The sequence below is a fragment of the Perca flavescens genome, chromosome 14 (genome assembly GCF_004354835.1).
Source record: "Perca flavescens isolate YP-PL-M2 chromosome 14, PFLA_1.0, whole genome shotgun sequence".
In the NCBI taxonomy this organism is placed as follows: domain Eukaryota; kingdom Metazoa; phylum Chordata; class Actinopteri; order Perciformes; family Percidae; genus Perca; species Perca flavescens.
In genome coordinates this window covers 34,988,945-35,008,648 of record NC_041344.1, presented here as the reverse complement: position 1 = coordinate 35,008,648, position 19,704 = coordinate 34,988,945, and the positions used below count along the sequence as shown (strand labels likewise).

Below are 19,704 nucleotides of genomic sequence, written 5' to 3'. Positions count from 1 at the left end.
ACACTCAAAATGGTTGCCACGCCCACACCGTCTGACGAAAAGTTTTTCTTTTAATAACTTTCATCGTTAAGGTGTTGGGATGGTACGGACCAAGTTTGAAGTCCATCGGATGAAATCTCTAGGAGGAGTTCGTTAAAGTATAGCACCTTGACTTTTAGGCCTACTTCCTGTTGCCACTAGGGGGCGCTATGACTTAAAGTAATTATCGGCCATTATTTGTCATCAGGGTTGGACTCTTATGAATCCTGAAAAGTTTCGAGCCAGTTGGACAACGTACACTCGAGTTACACCCACTTCCTGTTTCGGCGCAAAACGCACAAAATGGCCGCCCCGCCACGCTTTTTCTTTTAACAACTTTTCATCTGTAACATCTTAAGATGGCACAGACCGAGTTTGAAGTTGATCGGATGAAATCTCTAGGAGGAGTTCATTAAAGTACGACATGTGGAAATGGCTAAAATCGCACTAATTTCAAACATTTAATTCAAAATGGTGGACTTCCTGTTGGGTTTAGGGTATGGCTCTAATGAAGTTTTTTGTACATCTTGACATGTTACATATGTGTACCAAGTTTCGTGAGTCTATGTTAAACGCACTGCAGGGGCTCAATTTTCTTAACTTTCTAGGGGACGCTAGCGAGCCATTTTTGTGCGCCTATTCCCGAAACCCTTAAAATACGTACATTTTCACCAAACTTGATGTGGCCCCTCAAAAAGCCAATTCATTTGACGGGAAAATAATAATAATTCCTTCAGTTTCAATAGGGCCTTCGCCTCTATCGGCGCTCGGGCCCTAATTAAAGCTACGAGCAGCGATGGACGGGCCCGGCAGACGCCGCTCCTTGCGACTGCGCATTTGCGCGGCACTCAGACGCCGCGAATTGTCAACAATGAAAAGGGAACTTCCCGCCGAGTACAACGATACCTCACACAAGATTCTACGTCATGCGGTTCATTAGCTGTGAAAGGGGGCGTGGTCAAAGCATAGGGGGCGGGTCAAACCATCACCAATAAAAAAGGAAGTCTCTGCTGAGTTCAATGATACCTCACACAAGACTCTACCTTAGATGGGTCAGCATTTATGAAAGGGGGCGTGGCTTAAGCACAGGGGGCGGGCCAAACCATCACCAATGAAGAAGGAACTCTCTGCTCGGCCTCTTATGAATCCTGAAAAGTTTCGAGGTAATCGGACAACGTACACTCGAGTTACACCCACTTCCTCTTTCGGCGGCGAAACGCACAAAATGGCCGCCCCGTCACGGTCACGCCCTATGACGAAAAGTTTTTCTTAACTTTCTAGGGGACGCTAGCGAGCCATTTTTGTACGCCTATTCCCGAAACCCTTAAAATACGTAAATTTTCACCAGACTTGATGCGACTGCCAAATTTGGTGACTTTTTGAATATATTAAGCCCCTCAAAAAGCCAATTCAATTGACGGGAAAATAATAATAATAGAAAGAAACAATAATTCCTTCAGTTTCAATAGGGCCTTGGCCGCTTTCGGCGCTTGGGCCCTAAATATAGCTACTCTAGTTATGCCGGCAACTGACAGCCATCCTAGAGTAACTGGAACTGTTGTAAGAGATTGCTGGTGTAACAAGCTCGCTGACCGCGCTATCACTCTCACACACGGGCCATTTAGCTAGCAGGAAGAGGGGAGCTGCAGGCCGGGGTCTGTGGAGGAAGGCAGGCCGGGCAGTGAGGCAGCAACTCAGGCAGCACCGGTAGCTGATTTCCGACACACAGTCTTACCAAATTTGCAATAAGCCATCAATTTTCGTAAAACGTCCCATATTTGAGCTTTATATAGTTGATTTCTCGCTTAAAAAAGTTACAGAAGTGAATTTAATAACGTAATAGCCCGACAAACAATGTATAACTTTGCAATGAGACCTGCTGTCGAGTCTCCCATGTGTTTCTATGTAGTTTGCTCAAACCAATCAGCACGTAGCTCATTCTGAATATTCATGAGCATACCATATTTGGAAGAAAAGCTCTTGTTCCAAATAGAGCCATATTCACAGGGTAGTTAAGGGCCTAATAAAATAGCATTCGGGCAATTTTCAGCCCAACCAATGTTACATACCCCATTAGGAGACCTTAAGGAACAGGGTAAAATACCCTATATAATCATTCTATCACCCCTTTAACAGCGTTGCCACAACGGACCAAATGGCTTCGCTCGCTTCTTTCTCCGCCGCCATTACAAAAATTTGGCAAAACTGCAAACCCAGACGTAGTACTGAAGGGAAATGAAAATTGAGCGTAACTACGTAGGAGGGCAGAGCCAGGCTAAAAGATGCTAACTCCTGGCTTCAAAACAGCAGTACACAAACCAATAGGTTTTTTATTAGTTTTACAGTCTACGGTTATTACCTTGTAAAATGTTATACCAAACGTGCAACAGTTGCCTATTTTCAACATTAATATTTTGAGAATATTTTGAGTTATGTTTCTGGCCACCAGATGAATATAAGTTAAATATATTTCCTTGCCTTTAGCGGCTGCATGCTACATTTTGTTCACTAGCTAACAGGGTCAAACACACTTTGAGGAACACTGAGGTCAAGCTTCTTGAACACAATTGAACATTTTCCTAAATTATTTGTTTTGTTCTTCAAATAAACAGCTGCCTGTTGCTTAAAATGAGTTATGAGATCAGAACATGTGAGCAATAAAACCCAAACTATGTTTTAACTGAAGCTAAAAATCCCTTTCAAAGTAAGAACTGTAGAGATGGGTGATAATTCACCACAAATGACACCTTCCACATTACCATTGTTACTATACTGTAATAAATATTGATCAGTACAGCTTTAAGATGTGCACAGTGTCATCCAGTCTTTTATATCTGGCCACACACACAGGGCCAGGGAAGGGAGCTACCCCTAGGATAGCCATAGAATCCTCGAGACATTTCTGTGATTTATTTTTTAATATGTGAATACTATCACTTTAATTTGGAAAAATGTATAAATTAATTCATTAAACAAACAGATTATGTTAAGACTAAAAACATAAAGCCAACACAGGGGACATGATTCAGCCATTGAGTGCAGTACGCATTGAACTTTTGACCTTACTTCCACTTCCTGTTAGCCAGAGCACAATGTTTTGGAAATGTATAATAATAATCTCTATTTATAGAGCACTTTTTAAAATCCATGTTACAAAGTGCTTCACAAAACAATATAAAAACCTGTAAAGCATAGGTAAGAATAGGGCAAACATTAAACAAGGATAAAAGATAGTTCAAAAGAGGTTCAAGCTGAAATAAAAACAGGAAAGGCTCTTTGATAGAAGTATGTTTTAAGAAGAGACTTAAAGGAGATCACTGACTCAGATGCCTGAGATCCTCGGACAGAGCGTTCCAGAGTCTCAGGCTGTGACTGCAAATGCTCTTTTCCCTTTAGTGTTCAGCCGGGTCTCTGGAACAGACAAAAGATCTCTGCCCGAGGATCTCAAAGTACATACAGGCGTGTATGGTACCAGGAGGTCCAACCGAGTCTCACGGCAGTTCGTGAAATTGTTACGTTATTTAATCTATTGATTCGTGTACACAGGGATGTTTTTCTTGTTTTTTTTTGTGGTGGCCAGCACGAAAATGGAAACTAATGTATGTAAATGTGAAGCATATGTTGTGATCCCAGCCCGACTATGGTAGCGAGTAATATGAAATTCCGAAAATCCACGTAAGGAGGTTGGTTGGTGTGGTGGATGGCTCAAACAATTCCAGACTTTCAGCCCGGAGGTCGGGGATCGCGTCCTGCATGTGGCGTTTTGTTTCCCGTTAACCGTCCCGTTATTGTTGCGCGTTACGTGCGGCCGTCTCCCGGCATGTGAGGCATCCTCTCCCCGTTGTTTTTTGCCTTAACCCAACCTCCGCCATCCCGTTATTGTCGCGCGTCCCCCGCAGCCGTCTCCCGGCGTCCTTTCCCCGTTGTGGGGGGGTGGTGCGCGATCACGGAAGGCTTGTATCATGTGGATGTAATGGCAGTTTTGTTATCATTACTTAGAATTCCTCATGGGGGAGACAGAAACACTGAGGGCCCTATCTTGCACTCAGCGCAATTGCCTTTGTACACCGACGCATGTATCATTCCTATTTTACACTCGACGCACAGCGGACTTTTCCCTCCACAGACGCACGTCGGTAAATTAGGGAATGTATTTGCGCTCCAGGGGGTGGTTCAGCGAAAAGAGAAACGGGTTCCGGCGTAAACATTCCCTGGTGCTAGTTTACAGTTTCAGAAAACAATTCTGCCACTGACCAGGAAAAACCTGGTCTAAAGTCAGTGGTGCTAGTCTGAAGTCAGTAGCGCGTTATTCAGATGCTATTTTAGGGGTGCATGCTTGGCCATAATGTAGCGTGTGCACAATGCGCATACACTTTGCTTCTCTTATCTACACGGACGCAGCAGTTCCCATTTAAGCAAACCATACATAATAACAAAGAAAAATATTACTGAAAATGCACTTCAGGTGTTTGGATCGGTCAGGAGGCACTTTACAGTACAGTCCTCAAAAAGTCCCAGCATTCTTTGTGGCTTGTTGTGTTTTACACAACATTTCCATGAATCATGGATGTGTTGATGACATAAATGAGGAAATATTAGAGGACTTAAGGAGACATGAGGTTGAACTACGGTGGGATTGGACACTCCGGCGGGATCTGGTCTGATCTTTAGATTTGCGTCAGGCGCAAGAGTCATTCATCCCGCCGGTATAATAACAACAGCAGCCGAGATCCGCCCACAAAGCTAGTTGTGTTTCACATTTGATACTTGCGTTTCAGATCGTTAAAATAGGGCCTTATAGCTTTAATGCATTTGATGGGTGAGGAACAGTTTGTGATTCCCTATAGTTACAGTATCTATATTGCGATGCTCAGTGTTGGTAACTTGCAGCATGAGTTTGTGATCTCAGAATCTGAGGCTGAAATGTGCACAAACTTGTGTCTGTTGCTGCCATGGCATAATTGTGTAAAATGTTATATTTAGAAGTGTGTTAACAAAGGCAGGCTTTTGAACCTTACATCTGTATCTCTTGAGCTGAATATCTCACCTTATTGAATTGAATTTATTTCAGGATAATCCCTTGAGATGTCGCATCTCATTTTCAAGGGGGTCCTGCACATATATACAAACACAAAAGTTAATCATACAGTACATATACAAACAATACAAAGATACAAACATATACAAAACAATAACTCGCTCACCTGCCCTTGACCCCACAATTAACATAGCACACATATTAAAGTATATTGACAAAATAATCAGCCAAATGCATTAAACAACTAATGCATCATATATCAATATGCCTTATGACAAAATTTAACATATCCGATAACATCACATCTCGCATATAAGTATCAAAAAAAACAAATACATAAACCATTTATATTTAATATACCTGGTATCCCTAATTACAAGAACACTTAGTTTTAAGAAAAGAAAAAAGTGAGGACTTGAATAGACCAAATGTAGAAATAGACCTCAGAGAAAGAGGAAGATTATTCCAGTCAAAAGGAGCCAAAAGGAGCTTTATATTGAAATGTTTAAGTTGCAACCAGTGTAGTGAATCATACATAAAACAATGATGAGTTTTAAATGGACAATTTAATATAAATCTGCAAAGAGAATTAAATACAACATTAAGAGGTTTAAGATTGGATTCAAAGGTATTAGTATAAACTACGTCTGCATAATCAATAATTGGTATTACCAGTTGAGAAATAATTTTTTTTCTGACTGGAGTTGAAAAACAGTTAATTGATCTGTACAAAGTATTAAGACATCCATATACTTTCTTGATAATATTATCAATGTGTATCTTAAAAGTAAGGTTGGAATCGAGCCAGAGGCCCAAATATTTAAATTCCTCCACAATCTGCATAAGGGACCCATCTAAAAACTTTATTTCAAAACATGAAGCACAATGGCAATTTTGTATTGTAGAAAATACCATACAGCAGGACTTCTTCATGTTCAACAGGAGTTTATTAGTAAACAGCCACTGTTGTACTTTATCAAAGTCAGATTGAAGAGTTTTTTGAACTTGCAGCAAATCCCGATCAGAGGTATAGATGACAGTGTCATCATCATAAAGCTCTAATTCACAATGAGAACAAACTTGTGCCACGTCATTAATAAAGATTGAAAAAAGTAAAGGACCTAATGTGGAGCCTTGAGGAACACCTTTATCAACAATTAAATAATTTGACTGGAATCCTTGGTAAACAACACATTGACGTCTATTATGCAAATAGGAGTTGAACCAAAGCACAGCATGTTTATTCAAACCGATAGAGTAAAGCTTATCCAATAGAAGGTAATGGTCAACCATATCAAAGGCCTTTGAGAGATCAATGAAAGCCGCTCCAATGAAATGACCATTGTCAAAACCCGAAAAGACATCACTTGAAAATTTTAAGAGAGCAGTTGAAGTAGAAAAATTAGATCTAAAGCCTGATTGATGTGGAGATAAAAATATTGTAGTTATTAATATAATCAGTTAGTTGATTAAAAATTAGTTTCTCAAATATTTTGGCAACTGCACAAATGATAGAAATTGGACGATAATTATTCACATTTGATTGTTCTCCACCTTTGAAAAGAGGTGTCACTCTTGCAGCTTTCCAAATTTGTGGCACGGTACAAGTAGTTAATGATAAATTAAAGAGATCTGCAAGAGGAAACATAAATATATGAGCTGCGATTTTGATAAACTTTGCTTCCAGATCATCTAGTCCTGTACTACACTTTGATTTAAGGTCCTGTAATGCCTTAACAACATCAGTAGGCATGATCTTTTTAAATGAAAAAGAACCAGCAGGCATGGGAGAATAAGAAGACCATGTCAAACCATCCGAGCAAACAGATTTTAAGCTATGCAAAGACAAAAAATGAAGATTAAAGGCATGAGCTATATGCACAGGATCAGATAAAATATTATTACCCTTACATATTTGTTTCACAGAAGTTTTTAATTTTATTCAGAATATTATTTAAGTGATTCCAGAAGTGCCTAGGATTATTAAAATCACGAGACAAGCAGTCTCTATAGTAGTTAGATTTGGCATTCCTAGTTTCAGTTTTACATTTATTCTTTAAATGCCTATATGTTGTCCCATCCGATTCATCTTTTGTTAAACAATATTTAGCCCAAGCTTTATCACTTTCCTTGAATAGTTGAAGTAAATTAGAATTTATCCATGGTAAATGTCTACCTTTATCTTTAATCGTTCTCACAGGAGCATGTTTATCAATTATTGTTTTTACTTCAGTATAGAAGAAGTTCCATGCCTCTTCCACAAATGGAATTAGTTGGAGCCTGTCCCATCTAATATCTAATAAATCGCGTATATAGTAATCATCATTAAAATTTTTACGTTGCCTCATTGTGATATATCTATAGGGGAAACTCTGTATTTTAATTTTCCAGATACAATATATTATAGAATGGTGACCAAAGCAATCTGATAAAACACCCGATTTGATAATCCTATCCGGATTGGAAACAAGAATCCAATCAAGTAAGGTAGACGAACGGCCCTCAACCCTTGTGGGTTCTTTAATTAACTGAGTAAGGCTTAAGGCATTGTAATGTAATGGGAAACCCTAAATAATGTCAGAGCACCCTTATTGAAAAGTCAAGCAACCCTATAGCATCCGCAAAAGAAAAATCCCAGGCGGAGCCACTGAAACCACTACTTCATGTGTAGTTAAGAGGAAATTTGGCACTACTTCTTAAGGTATCTATGCAACTCCTTGATCAAATGCAAATACAAGTCTATGTTCAAGGACTATCAGCAGTGGCATTAATGAAAGCAGCAGTGATATAAGCAGAAGTAGTAATAGTGGAATAATCCTGGGGTTTATGGGAAAGTATAGTGTCCCATGACAGTCTTACTTTTTTCAGAAAAGTTTCTACTTTAACTACAGATCTCCTAAGTTGTTTCCTTAGAAATAACCAAATTACAACATAGTGAATTGAATATTCATGCTGAATACACAATATATTAACAGCTTCAGTCCAAATATTTTAGCAGGGACCTTTAAAATATGTCATAAACCCCTCCTCCATGAATGTGGAACAAACATTCTGCATACGTAACAGCTCTGTAGTTCACCCTAAAAAAGGAGACAGGAAACCACAGGTTCCACGTAGAGTTTCTTTCTACCAGGTTTCATCCACCTCTACAAAACTCCAGACCTCTCCTTGTCCCTCCTGAGCCTCCTCCAGTCTCGCCCAGACAGGTAGGACAGACAGACTGCATTGCCTTATTAGCCAGCCACTGTTGCATAACTCTGGTGTTTTTAATTTTTTCCAAAACCACCACATCACATTATCTCAAATGCATGTGCTAACTGGTGTCCCATGTGACTAAAATCATTTGTAATAATATGGAATGGTTTTGTGTTTTAATTTCCTCAATGGAAGAGGGTCACAGTTTCTGTTTGAATCAGACGACTTCAGCATTACAGCAAGATAGATAGATAGACACAAGAGCAGTGATCATCTGAAAAATCACACGTATGCTCGGAGCAGGAATAGCCCGTCAGAGATATTCCCTGCATCTGCCCGATTCCTTACATTTTACTCTCTGATATTAAAACATATGTAATTTAAGTAAAATACATTTTATTAGCATGCAATTAACATGTGAAATTACCTACACTCTAATATTTATTTATAACGTAGGCTATAAATATATAAAAAGGGATGATATAACGAGAAATTGAAAACCACTGGTACAAGGGATTAATCCGAGAAATAATCATATATATATATAATAACAATAAAAATTAATTAAAGTGATTTCTAAGTGAGTTCTAACAAAATCAGTGCCAGCTTTACACTTTTGCACCCTTGGTACACAAAAAGAAGAAAGATACAGTGATTCGAAATTATACATGCCTGCATTGCTTCAGCTAATTTATTATTCATCATGACCAATGATATTTTGTATAATTACTCCAAAACATGTCCCAGAAGGTGTACGCTCGCCTGTCTCTGTGCTGCGTCATCTTGGATCTACTATGAACCAATTTCAGACCTCTGGAGTCCAAAAATGTCACTGCCGATGCCATCACATTCATGTTGAACTATCACACAGCTGTCATGTTCAGGTGTCTAAACACTTACACATACACTTCACTGGCCATGGATTGTAGAAATATGTTGTATTGGGTCTATCAAAATTAGAATCTGACTAGATGCTATAACTGACAAAAGGAAGTTTAGTCACCCACATTCTTTGGTAACATTATTCTCACTTTTCAGGGGTTAAAGACAGAATCAAGTCAAGAAGGGAAAACATTGGGTTTCTCCCCTTCTGCCCTTAAACAACTTCCCTTATCTTGACGGAATCATCTTCCTCCACATTATCACCTTTTCATGTGGTTGGCACTGTATGAGTGATGCACTGCTCATTTCCCCTAAAATACGTTCTGTACTACTACTGACAGTAGGCCGGATATATAAGTTAATACCTGTATCTGAGGTGAACAAGCAAAAAGGCAGACTGAGGCAAAGAGAAAGTAGAAAAATGTACTTGTTCCACTTAGGCTTCACCAAGCAGGACACCATTCTGATGTCAAAAACTGGATTCTTTAATTTTTCGAAATCGACAGGTGATACAGTAGCTAGGATCCGAAATTGTTGTCAAGCTCTTTTTTTCTTTTTTCACACAACTGCTGTTACTTTTTCGGTACAACTGAGTACAACACAAATGCCTTTAAGGAAATGCTGTCTGAAAGTAGGAACCCAAGGCCCCTCCCAGACACAGAGGGGGTACTATAAGCCCTCCAGTGTGTTCAAGATTCAAGATTTAAAAATCTTGATTGTCTATCACATAATGTTAGAAAATTGTCTTAAGGAGAATGTTCTCTCCTGAAAAACGCCCACATAAAACGTTTGTTCAAGCAGTAACTACAACCTGTATTTAGGTCTATAGTGGCGGCGCCCTCTAGTGGTCATAGAAGTTATGACAGCAGCAAAACAGGAAGTAAGGTGAGGAAGTTTAAGAGCGCCAAGGAGGCAGGTTTGGGGGTGGATGGGTCAAATAAACACAGGACTTTCACCCAGGAGACTGGGGTTCATTCAGTCCTGTTTGAAAAGAAAAGGAAACAGGGAGTTTTAGCTTTTTCAGGTTCTGTGTAACTGTACTTTTGGTGCCTAAACTTAACTAAACTGTGACCGTTTCACAACATTAACGACGTGCTTAAAACCGCGTCCGCTACATTCTCTGGTTTAGATAAGATCATATTTCCTGCCACTGCTAGGGGCGCTAATTTATGAAACGCTCCTGTGGGTCGTATTAGAGGGTAGGAATAAATGACAGATTTTGTCGTATGGTTTGGAGAACATGTTGGTCTTAGGTAAGGGCCTCACAAACAACATAAAAAACATACACCTCAGCCAACGTCAAGGTGTCCTTCCAGTTGGTGGGACCTGGAATTATTTTTAATAACTACATTCACTGTCCACAAAATAGTTCTTGGTTTAAAACTGAAGCTGCCTGATAATGTAAATTTGACTCTACAATATATATATATGTGATGTGATCAAGTTGTAATTATGTGACCAAGCAGATATGCATTGTGTAGCCCAGTATCTTTACATATTGTTCCTACCAGCAGAGAGTTTTTGCACAACATTTTTTGAACTGAAGATCTACCAGGGAAATGTGGCTGTCTACATAATGCTCTCATCATGTAATGAGGAAGCTAAGCAGTGGGCCAATCTACAAAAACACTGTGTATTCCTCTGTGGCTCTGGGGAGAGTATCAAGTTGTATTTAGATGAAGGGAATTTGCTTTTTGTGGCAGATATAGAAACAGAAAACATATCAAAAGCACGGTGATGTCCTGGCTCATGAGGGGAGTTTTTTTTTTGACAATTTAAAAAAAAATTGTTATGCAAAATGAGATAAAAAAACTTAAGTGAATGTAATGAAAGTGGGCTGTAGACCACATAAGAAGGGGGAAGTATTTCTTTCACACATCCTTCCTGTTTTGTTGTTGTCAGGCATGCTTCCCTTCTACTGAAGTCACCTTCACTGGAAGATCAAGTTTAGTCATTCTTCCTGAAAAAATATCGAGTAACACCTTCATTTATTACTGTTTATTCTTCCTGTTTAAATTGCTACAGTAGGCTATGTATATGGCTATAAATAAGTGGCTATGAATACAGTCTTAGGGTTTTGGCCAGTGTGTGTGTGTGTGTGTATGTGCCCACATTTTCACTACTACTGTTTAAACAATGTAAGAATACTTTCTGAACAGTTTTTGTACTCTCCTATTAGACAGAATATTTATACATATTCTAATCCAACTCAAATGCTTCTCATGTCATTTAGCTTTGAACAGATTTATTAACTCTGGAAATTCCAGCAGAACCACAACATTCAGTGGCCATTTTAGATTTGTGGTCATACACTGTAAAAATAATGGACGAAGCTTCCGGGCCTGAAAAGTGAAGCCAATGCTGAAGCTCCTTAAAGCTGTATTCTATCTGATTTCCAGCAGGGGGCGACTCCACTGGCTCCAACAAGAAGTCAGTTTCAATAGAAAATGAGCCTACTTCTCTCTTGATTCATTACCTCAGTAAACCTTTTCATAATGAGTTTATGGTCTCAATCGCTAGTTTCAAGTCTTCTTCAGTACAGCATGATGTTCATTTAGTAAATGATAATAATAATAATAATAATAATAATAATAATAATAATAATAATAATAATAATATAATAATACATTTATTTTTTATAGTGCTTTTCTAGACACTCAAAGACCCTTTACAGTTTTGGTTACAAACAGACAAAAGAAAACAGACTAAACAGACAAGGTATGTAGACAAGGTTACATGACAGACAAAAAGAAAAGGAAACATACAGTAGGTGCATGGACAAGCACAGGCAAAGCAGGAGAGGTGGGCAATGAAAAGGAGGGAAAAACTGGGAAAGTCTGTTAACAGGAAATAGCAAGTTTGGAAGAGGTGAGTTTTGAGGGCCTGTTTGAAGGATGGTAGGGTGCTTGACTGTTTGATGTGGTTGGGGATGGCGTTCCAGAGGGTGGGTGCAGCAGCTGAGAAGGCTCTGTCGCCCCAGGTCCGGAGCTTAGTCCTGACGGTCTTGAGTGTGTTAGCATCGACGGACCTGAGGCGGGTGAGGAGGTCGGAGAGGTATGGAGGAGCAAGGTTATTAAGTGCTTTGTATGTGAGGAGATGTATTCTGAAGTTGATCCTGTGTTTGACTGGGAGCCAGTGGAGGTTGTGGAGAACAGGGGTGATGTGGTCTCGGCGGCGGGTGGAGGTGAGAAGGCGAGCAGCTGAGTTCTGGACGTATTGGAGTTTGTTGGTGATTGGGTTTGGTAGTGCGTAGAGAATGTTGTTACAGTAGTCCAGTCTGGAGGTGATGAGGGCATGGATGAGAGTCTCAGCTGCAGTGGTGGACAGAGAGGTGCGGAGGCGTGCAATGTTACGAAGGTGAAAGAAGGCGGTTTTGGTGACGTGGTTGACATGCGGTACAAAGGAGAGGGTGGGATCGAAGATGGTCCCATTTATTTAAAAATAGACGATAAAGCAGGGGATGCTTTAGGACCTGTAAATCAGGACAGAGGCTTAGCAATGCTAACCATGCTAACACTGGGAACATTAAAATAAACCTCAACTTGTTTTTGGCTGTACGCTCTGTGTTTTCTTTTTTTTTTCAAAACTTTAATTATTGAATTTTCGGTCGTTATTAATAAACAATATTCCCTCCCTTAACCAACAATCGTCTCAGAGGAAAATAAGTGAGTAAATAAGATTAAAAAAAAGGCACATCATTAAGTACATTAAATGGAAACAAACAAGGGGATAATAATAATAATAATAAACAATAGCACAACAATAAAAATGCTGATAATTATGATAATATTAATGGTAATAATAATAAGATGGTTTAAAGCAGATTTATTAAAACTTGGTCAACATCCTATTCTTTCCCCCGATTCATAACTATAGTACTCTAGCTGTGGTGCAAGATTCGAGCCATTCTGCAGCAGTATTGCTGACAGTGCCAGCGCTTACCCGTATCCAGGCATATGGATATTCATGTTGTTCATAAAATTTAAGAAAGGCATCCATATCTTATAAAAATCCTCAACTTTCCCTCTTGCTAGGTAGGTCAATTTTTCTAGTGCCAGACTGCAAGACATCTCCTTAACCCGCTGTCTAGAATCAAGTCTCTGAGTATCCTTCCAGGTTAAGGCAATTACACGTTTGGCTTGCAACAAACAGAAATTGATCAGTTTGCGTTTCTTTGCGTTTACTGGGAAAGCTCCAGGGTATATGTGTAGTAAACACATTTTAGCTTCAATAGGAACAACCATATCTGTCAATTCAGAAGTCAGCCCTAGAACCTCTTTCCAGAATACCTGGAGTTTTCGGCATTCCCACATACAATGATAGAGAGTGCCAATTTCTTCAGTGCACTTACTACATGTATCAGGGATCTCAGGATTAAAATGATGTAATTTAACCAGAGTAATATAAATCCTGAGCAACCACTTATACTGCAACAGTTTAAATCTGGTATCTATAGTTTGGGTTTGGGCGTGAAGACATGCCTTTTCCCAGTCCTCTATAGAGATGTTTACCTGAAGATCATTCTTCCATGCTCCTAAATACGATATGGAGTTCTCCTTGGAGCCTGCTAATAGTATATCATAAAACTTGTGACAACTTGAAAAGTTTCAATCAGCTGTGCAGTGGAACCGCCCCTTCAAGACTGATGAGATATTCTGTCCTGGTGTGTGAGAGTGGGAGGCGAGCATTTCCTGCTGGTAGTTGGATTGAGTGGAACGTGACGGAGGGGAAGCATTACACAGGGTCAGCGGAGAAAACATAAAACGGATTTAGACAAACTGTCACAAACTGACCTCTGGCATGTAAATGGCTTACTGTGAATTTTTCGAGAGTAGATAATGTAGGTTCTAAGGTAGTCTTAATTTGGGAATATACAAAGCTTTGAATTTGCAAATACTTAAAAAAATGTTTCTTGGGAAGGTTGTGTTTATCCATTAATTGTTGGAATGACATTAGAGTCCCTTCATTATACAAGTCTTTTATTTTGCTTAGTCCTTTTTCTATCCAGTGTTTGAATCCCATATCACATCTCCGTGCTCTGAAGTTTTCATTTCCCAAAATAGGTTTTTTTTGTGGGCCTCGTGCCAGATCGATATAGTATTTTTGAGGAATGGATTATGTGCATGCTGTTTGAGTATTTTGGTTGGTGCCAAGTAAAGGTACAAGTGCAGTGGCAGTTCTAATGTGTTATTTTCTATCTTTAGCCATGCTGGGCCCTCCGTAGTGAGAAAGTAATACATAGCTGCACGGAGTTGGGCTGCCCAATAGTAAAGTTTCATATAAGGCAGTCTTAGTCCCCCATGTTCATATGGTAGGTTTAACAGGGAGAGTCGCAGTCTACGACGCTTACTATTCCATATAAAGCGGGTGAAGTTTTTGTTAAGAGTGGAGAAGAAAGAGGTGGGCAGAGGGAGTGGGATGGACTGAAAAAGATATAAAAATTTGGGCAGGATGGACATCTTAATAATATTTATACGTCCTATCATAGAAATAGGCATTGAACTGCATTTCTCCAGAGATTCTCCTAGGCTCCGTGTTTTCATCTCAAACTTTGACCCTCTCACTGTGGGTTTTCACTTTAACAACTTTAACTGGAACATTTTGGTCAACTTGAAATGTCTTTATGTTCAGTGTTCTGCCAACCAAGCTAGCTAGCTACTGCTAGTGTTAGCTGGTAACTTAGGGGAAAGTTTGTTCTGCCATACGTGCAGATGAATGTCGCTAGTATGACTCGTTCAGAAGGGTTGAAAATCAACAACTTTAGCGTTTAGCTTAGCGCAGCTCCATTGCAACCATAAACAATGCTGGCTTTGTGATTTTGTGATCTTATGTGATATACCATCAGTGATCGAATTCAACACCTTAAGGTGATACTCCACCTAAATAATATTTTAAGTATAAGACTCACCTTCTGTAGAAATGGAATGTGGCTGGTAAAGGAGTGTAGTTACCATAAAGAATGAGAAGTCTGATCCTCCATGATGGAGTCACATAGTAGTTATGAGATTTGTGATACAACCACAAGACCTCCTTAATTTGACAACTGCTTCTTTTCAGGCAACCTTAACACATAAAAAATGAAATTGAAACTGTAAAATGTGTGTGATTAAATTAACCCTTTTCCTATATATTATACATAATCTCTACCAAGGTTTGTTTTTTCAGGCTTGTATGATATAACGATTGGGCTTTGGTCGTATTTCAAATCTAGAATTTCTGCCAAAGCAATTATCATTTGTTATCTATGTGAAACCAGATATAGACTTGATTCCACATGTTTGGGCTGTATGTGCAGTGCCAGGAAGTCAATCCAACTTCACACTAAAGTGATAGTGTAGGAAGGATGTATTTGTGTATGTTAGTTTTGCTTTCTCAATGCATATAGCTAGTTATTATATATTACTCTTATATGAAAGAGCAATGTCTAATGTAAAACGTGGCATATTGCAGTTGACTGTTATAGCACCAAACGTAGGAGGACGTTTTCCAGGCTGCGGGTTGCCTGTCATGATAAAGTCCCAGCTATTTTACACATCCACATTTTTCAACCTGCAGTTATCTCAATCTTACCTTAACTTTTTATCTTCTTTACCATCAACATGAGATATATGGCAACAATCCAAGCTAGTATTGATGCTGATTGATCTGAGTCAATCTCTGACTAATTCTCCCCTGCATACTTAACATCCATGCTCATTCTTACTCATCTGAGTTGTTACTGCCAATTATGGTTTGTCTGTGACATTGTCATGGACACCATGTTAATCTCAATCACTATGAAAATTATTTAGATATTATTTAATAAATATATTCATCATGAACTGATAAAACTGTTTTATCACTTTCCCTTTTTCTCGTTATGCTGTATTTTTATTTTTCACAAAGACTCCCACAAAGAGATTGATCGCAGTCAATACACTGAATATATATATGATTTTTCATCATTGAGTATTATTTAATCAGTAATTAAACAATACTCAAAAGCCATCTTGGTTCATCTTTCCACTATTCCAACAATCACTCTTACTCTTACTTACTCTGGTTTGTTTGAAATAAACCCTTAATTCACCCATTTACATGTTGATATATACTGGCTCTATACACGCTAAAAGTCCTGATTATTTACATGGAGTCTGGTGGCGTTTGGTGATGGAGATTTCGTAGCTTACTCTTTAACTAAAAGCTCTATCTCTGTAGGGATCCTTTCCATAATGTTGTCACACACTTAGAATAATAATCTGAGTTTGTCAGCAGCAACAACAGAACTTTTAGTGGACAGTGAACATTTGTCCTGTAGGGTCACATTGCAGCTGACGGTTACAGCGTCCTTGCTCAAGACTGCATCATCACTTGTTTTATCATTGAACTATATTTCTATTTTGGCACACACAGGATTTTTACAACTCTTTAAGAGGAACTACTGTCCCTGCATTACCATCTGTCTATTTTTAACAAAAGGGAAGTGACACAATATAGGCCTACTGTAGATATTAACAATGACACGTCAGTTGCAGTTCATTCCTTTAATCTATTGCATAGTGCCTTGGTGAATAACTGAATGATGTGTATGTGGCTTGTAAACCCACACTTTAACATGGTTTCCATATATGTGACCCACATAGCGATGACCGGTACACCACAACATACGTATAAACTCAATATTTAATGTGGTATGATTGGCTAAAATGTGCATTTTTGGTTTTAAATGGGAGACTGAGTTTTTGTAGGTGCATTTCGGTATGGCAGACTTGGAGTGTATTGTCTGTGTATCCTTATCTGTGTGTGAGTATCGATAGACTTGTGGGAGTGTGTGTGCACTGAGATGCAGAAGGGGTTTCTACGGGTGTTTGTCTGTATGTGCTAATGGGATAACACAGTCATATAGGTGCCATGTGTGTAGGAGTGCGTGGTGTGTAAGATCCTCCCCGACTTTGGGTCTCTCTTCCTCGTCAAATCTCCACTCACAATGAATGACATCACTGGAGTTTCCCAGGACGTTACTCTTTTTAAAAGGGCCACTCGCTGAGTGTCAGTCAACACACCAGAGAGATAGCAGAAGAACTCAGCCGCACTTGAAGTAAAGGAAGGAACTCATTCAAAACAATGGAAGGGGAATGCAAGGTAGTACTGGACGCAGCTGTCAACACAGAAGCCAGGACACAGACACTGCGAGTCAAACCCAGCTCAAAGCTAACCACAGCCCTGCTGGTTTTCACACTCTGCCTCGCCACTGCTGCTGCTGCTGTCCTCGTCCTCAACAGGCATGCCGAGGTAGGAACACAAGTCTAAGATTAGTAGAAGATTAGTCTCTGCATTATTAATGGGCCAGATGTCTCTAACAGTGAGTGGCCCAACTCACCTGAACCCAGCCATTCTAATTGGTCTTCTATGCTTCTCTTCTTAAAACAGGGCTCAGGAGAAGATGAAGGAACTGGTGAGAACTTTCTCTAAATTTTCTCAAAAGATCAATATTTGTACTTTTAATTGATACTGATGGCTTTGTCACATCTTAGAACTGATAATAAGCTGAACTTGTCACACTGTCCAGGCAGTTTTCTTTATCTGTTGCCAAATCAAAACAATAGTTTTACCCTTGTTTAATTATAATAATTATTAATTAATTATTCTAAAAGTCAAACGTAAAGCTGTTGTGTTATTCCCCACTTTATGAACCTCTGTCTTCTCTTTTTTCAGATCTTCGCCACACATTGAGGCAAATTTCAAATGTCAGAGCGGCCATTCATTTAGAAGGTAAAAAAACGCAATTAATTCAGTATCTAAGAATACTTGGGGCTAATAAGCACAATGTGAGAAAATGAATAGCAGATATATTTTTTATTAATTTGGACTGGCACTCTGTGTAAGTTCTAGGGCTTTTTGATTGAGGGGAGCTTTGGCTTCCTCAAGAACATCCAAGGACTTCCTAAAGATGTTTAAGGGCTTCCTGAGGAGGTTCTTTGGGTTTTTAAGGACATTCCATGGCTTCTTGAGCATGTTCATGGGGTTCTGGAACAACTTCTTGGGATTAAGACATTTTTTAAGGGCCCATTAAAGCAATTCTAGTCCCTTAGGTGGGTGACATGGATGTGGTAGGGCTCAACAGCAAAATGAGAAATAGTTTCATTTACTGTAGTGCAATTACTCAGAAATTACTGTTATTTATTTTTGAGCCAGATCAAAGACGAACTTCCATTGCATTATGATGGCTAATAACATTCCTTTGGAATCCTTTCTGTCCTTGTTGGAAAATGTTTTAAACCTGTTTCTAAATGTTTTAAGTCTTAATTGTCAATTCTAATTTTCTCCATCACCATCTCTGCATACTCTTCAACAGGAGACTACAACCCTGACAGGAAAACCTCAGTGGAATGGAATAATGGGGTGGACCAGTCCCACTTTCAAGGAGGGCTAGAACTCAACAACAACGAAATTGTGATTCCTCAAAATGGCCTCTACTTTGTTTACAGCCAAGCATCTTTCCGGGTTGACTGCATCAGCGATGCTGATGACACCACCTCAAAGCCCATGGTCCACCTGAGCCACACTGTGAAGCGCTGGTCCAGCTCATATGGGGGGGACGACACCAACAAGTCCTACCAGACCATCCTGCACTCTGTCCGTACTGCCTGCCAAATGAAAGCCAGCAGCGACCCGGACGAGGAGCGGAGCTGGTTCTCGGCCGTGTATATGGGAGCTGTGTTCAACCTGATGAAAGGGGACAGACTCAAGACGGTAATGGAAGAGAAGATGCTGCAGAGCCTGGAGGATGAGCAAGGGAAGACTTTCTTTGGTGTGTTTGCCTTGTGAGAACAGGTGACTGAGGGCAACAAGTGAAGATATGAATGTACATGTAGAAGGTTTACACTGCACTAAACAGTCAATGGGACATTGAGTATACAGTAGATTTTCCATGCAAAGTTTTAGCAACACATTTCAAGTTTGCAAGTAAACCAATCTATGTCATCTGTAGAGCTTTAAGAGCTCACTGTAATTTTACCATAGGTACCTCTATGGATCAATAATGTTATGTACTATGTACTTCTATCTTTTGCTGTACTGCAATGCTCAAGCTGCCATTTGTACAAATGTAGACCTACTATAACTACTGAGTATTTATTGTGTCACTACAGGCTGACAGAAGTGTATTCTAAAGTGTATGTATTTATTCAACTTAACAATATATTTATTTAATTTTTTGTATCTATTTATTGATTGTGTGTTCTCATTCACAACTGTATTTGTGCTGGATTTTGTACATAATTTATTTGATTATTTATTGAAATAGAAATTGATCTACATTTTCAAATAATGCAATGGTGCCTGTGGTGCTGTAAGAATGTTGGAATAAAAAATTAATTTGAAGAGAAAAATAAGTCTGTGAGGGATGTGTTCATTGCATTAGAACTAGAATGTGGAACTAAAAAATGTAAACAACAAACAAAATTTAGCTATATGCAGCAACTGGCAATGGTTAGATGAAAGCATCAACTGATGCTGGTTGGCAGGAAGTTGCAGCACAATGAACTTGTCAACCACAGCGCAAAACAACCACAGTGTTGTATGGCCTCTTA

The 19,704-nt window shown here is 39.3% G+C and overlaps 1 protein-coding gene across 1 annotated transcript; it reads left to right on the top strand.

The window, feature by feature from the left end:
* The first annotated feature begins 17,193 nt into the window (after positions 1–17,193).
* LOC114568210 (tumor necrosis factor-like) lies at positions 17,194–19,370 on the top strand. The gene is made up of 4 exons (XM_028597657.1): positions 17,194–17,404; positions 17,543–17,567; positions 17,828–17,884; positions 18,468–19,370. The coding sequence occupies exons 1-4, from the start codon at positions 17,237–17,239 to the stop codon at positions 18,938–18,940; spliced, it is 723 nt and encodes a 240-aa protein (XP_028453458.1). The 5' UTR covers positions 17,194–17,236; the 3' UTR covers positions 18,941–19,370.
* The last annotated feature ends 334 nt before the right edge of the window (positions 19,371–19,704 follow it).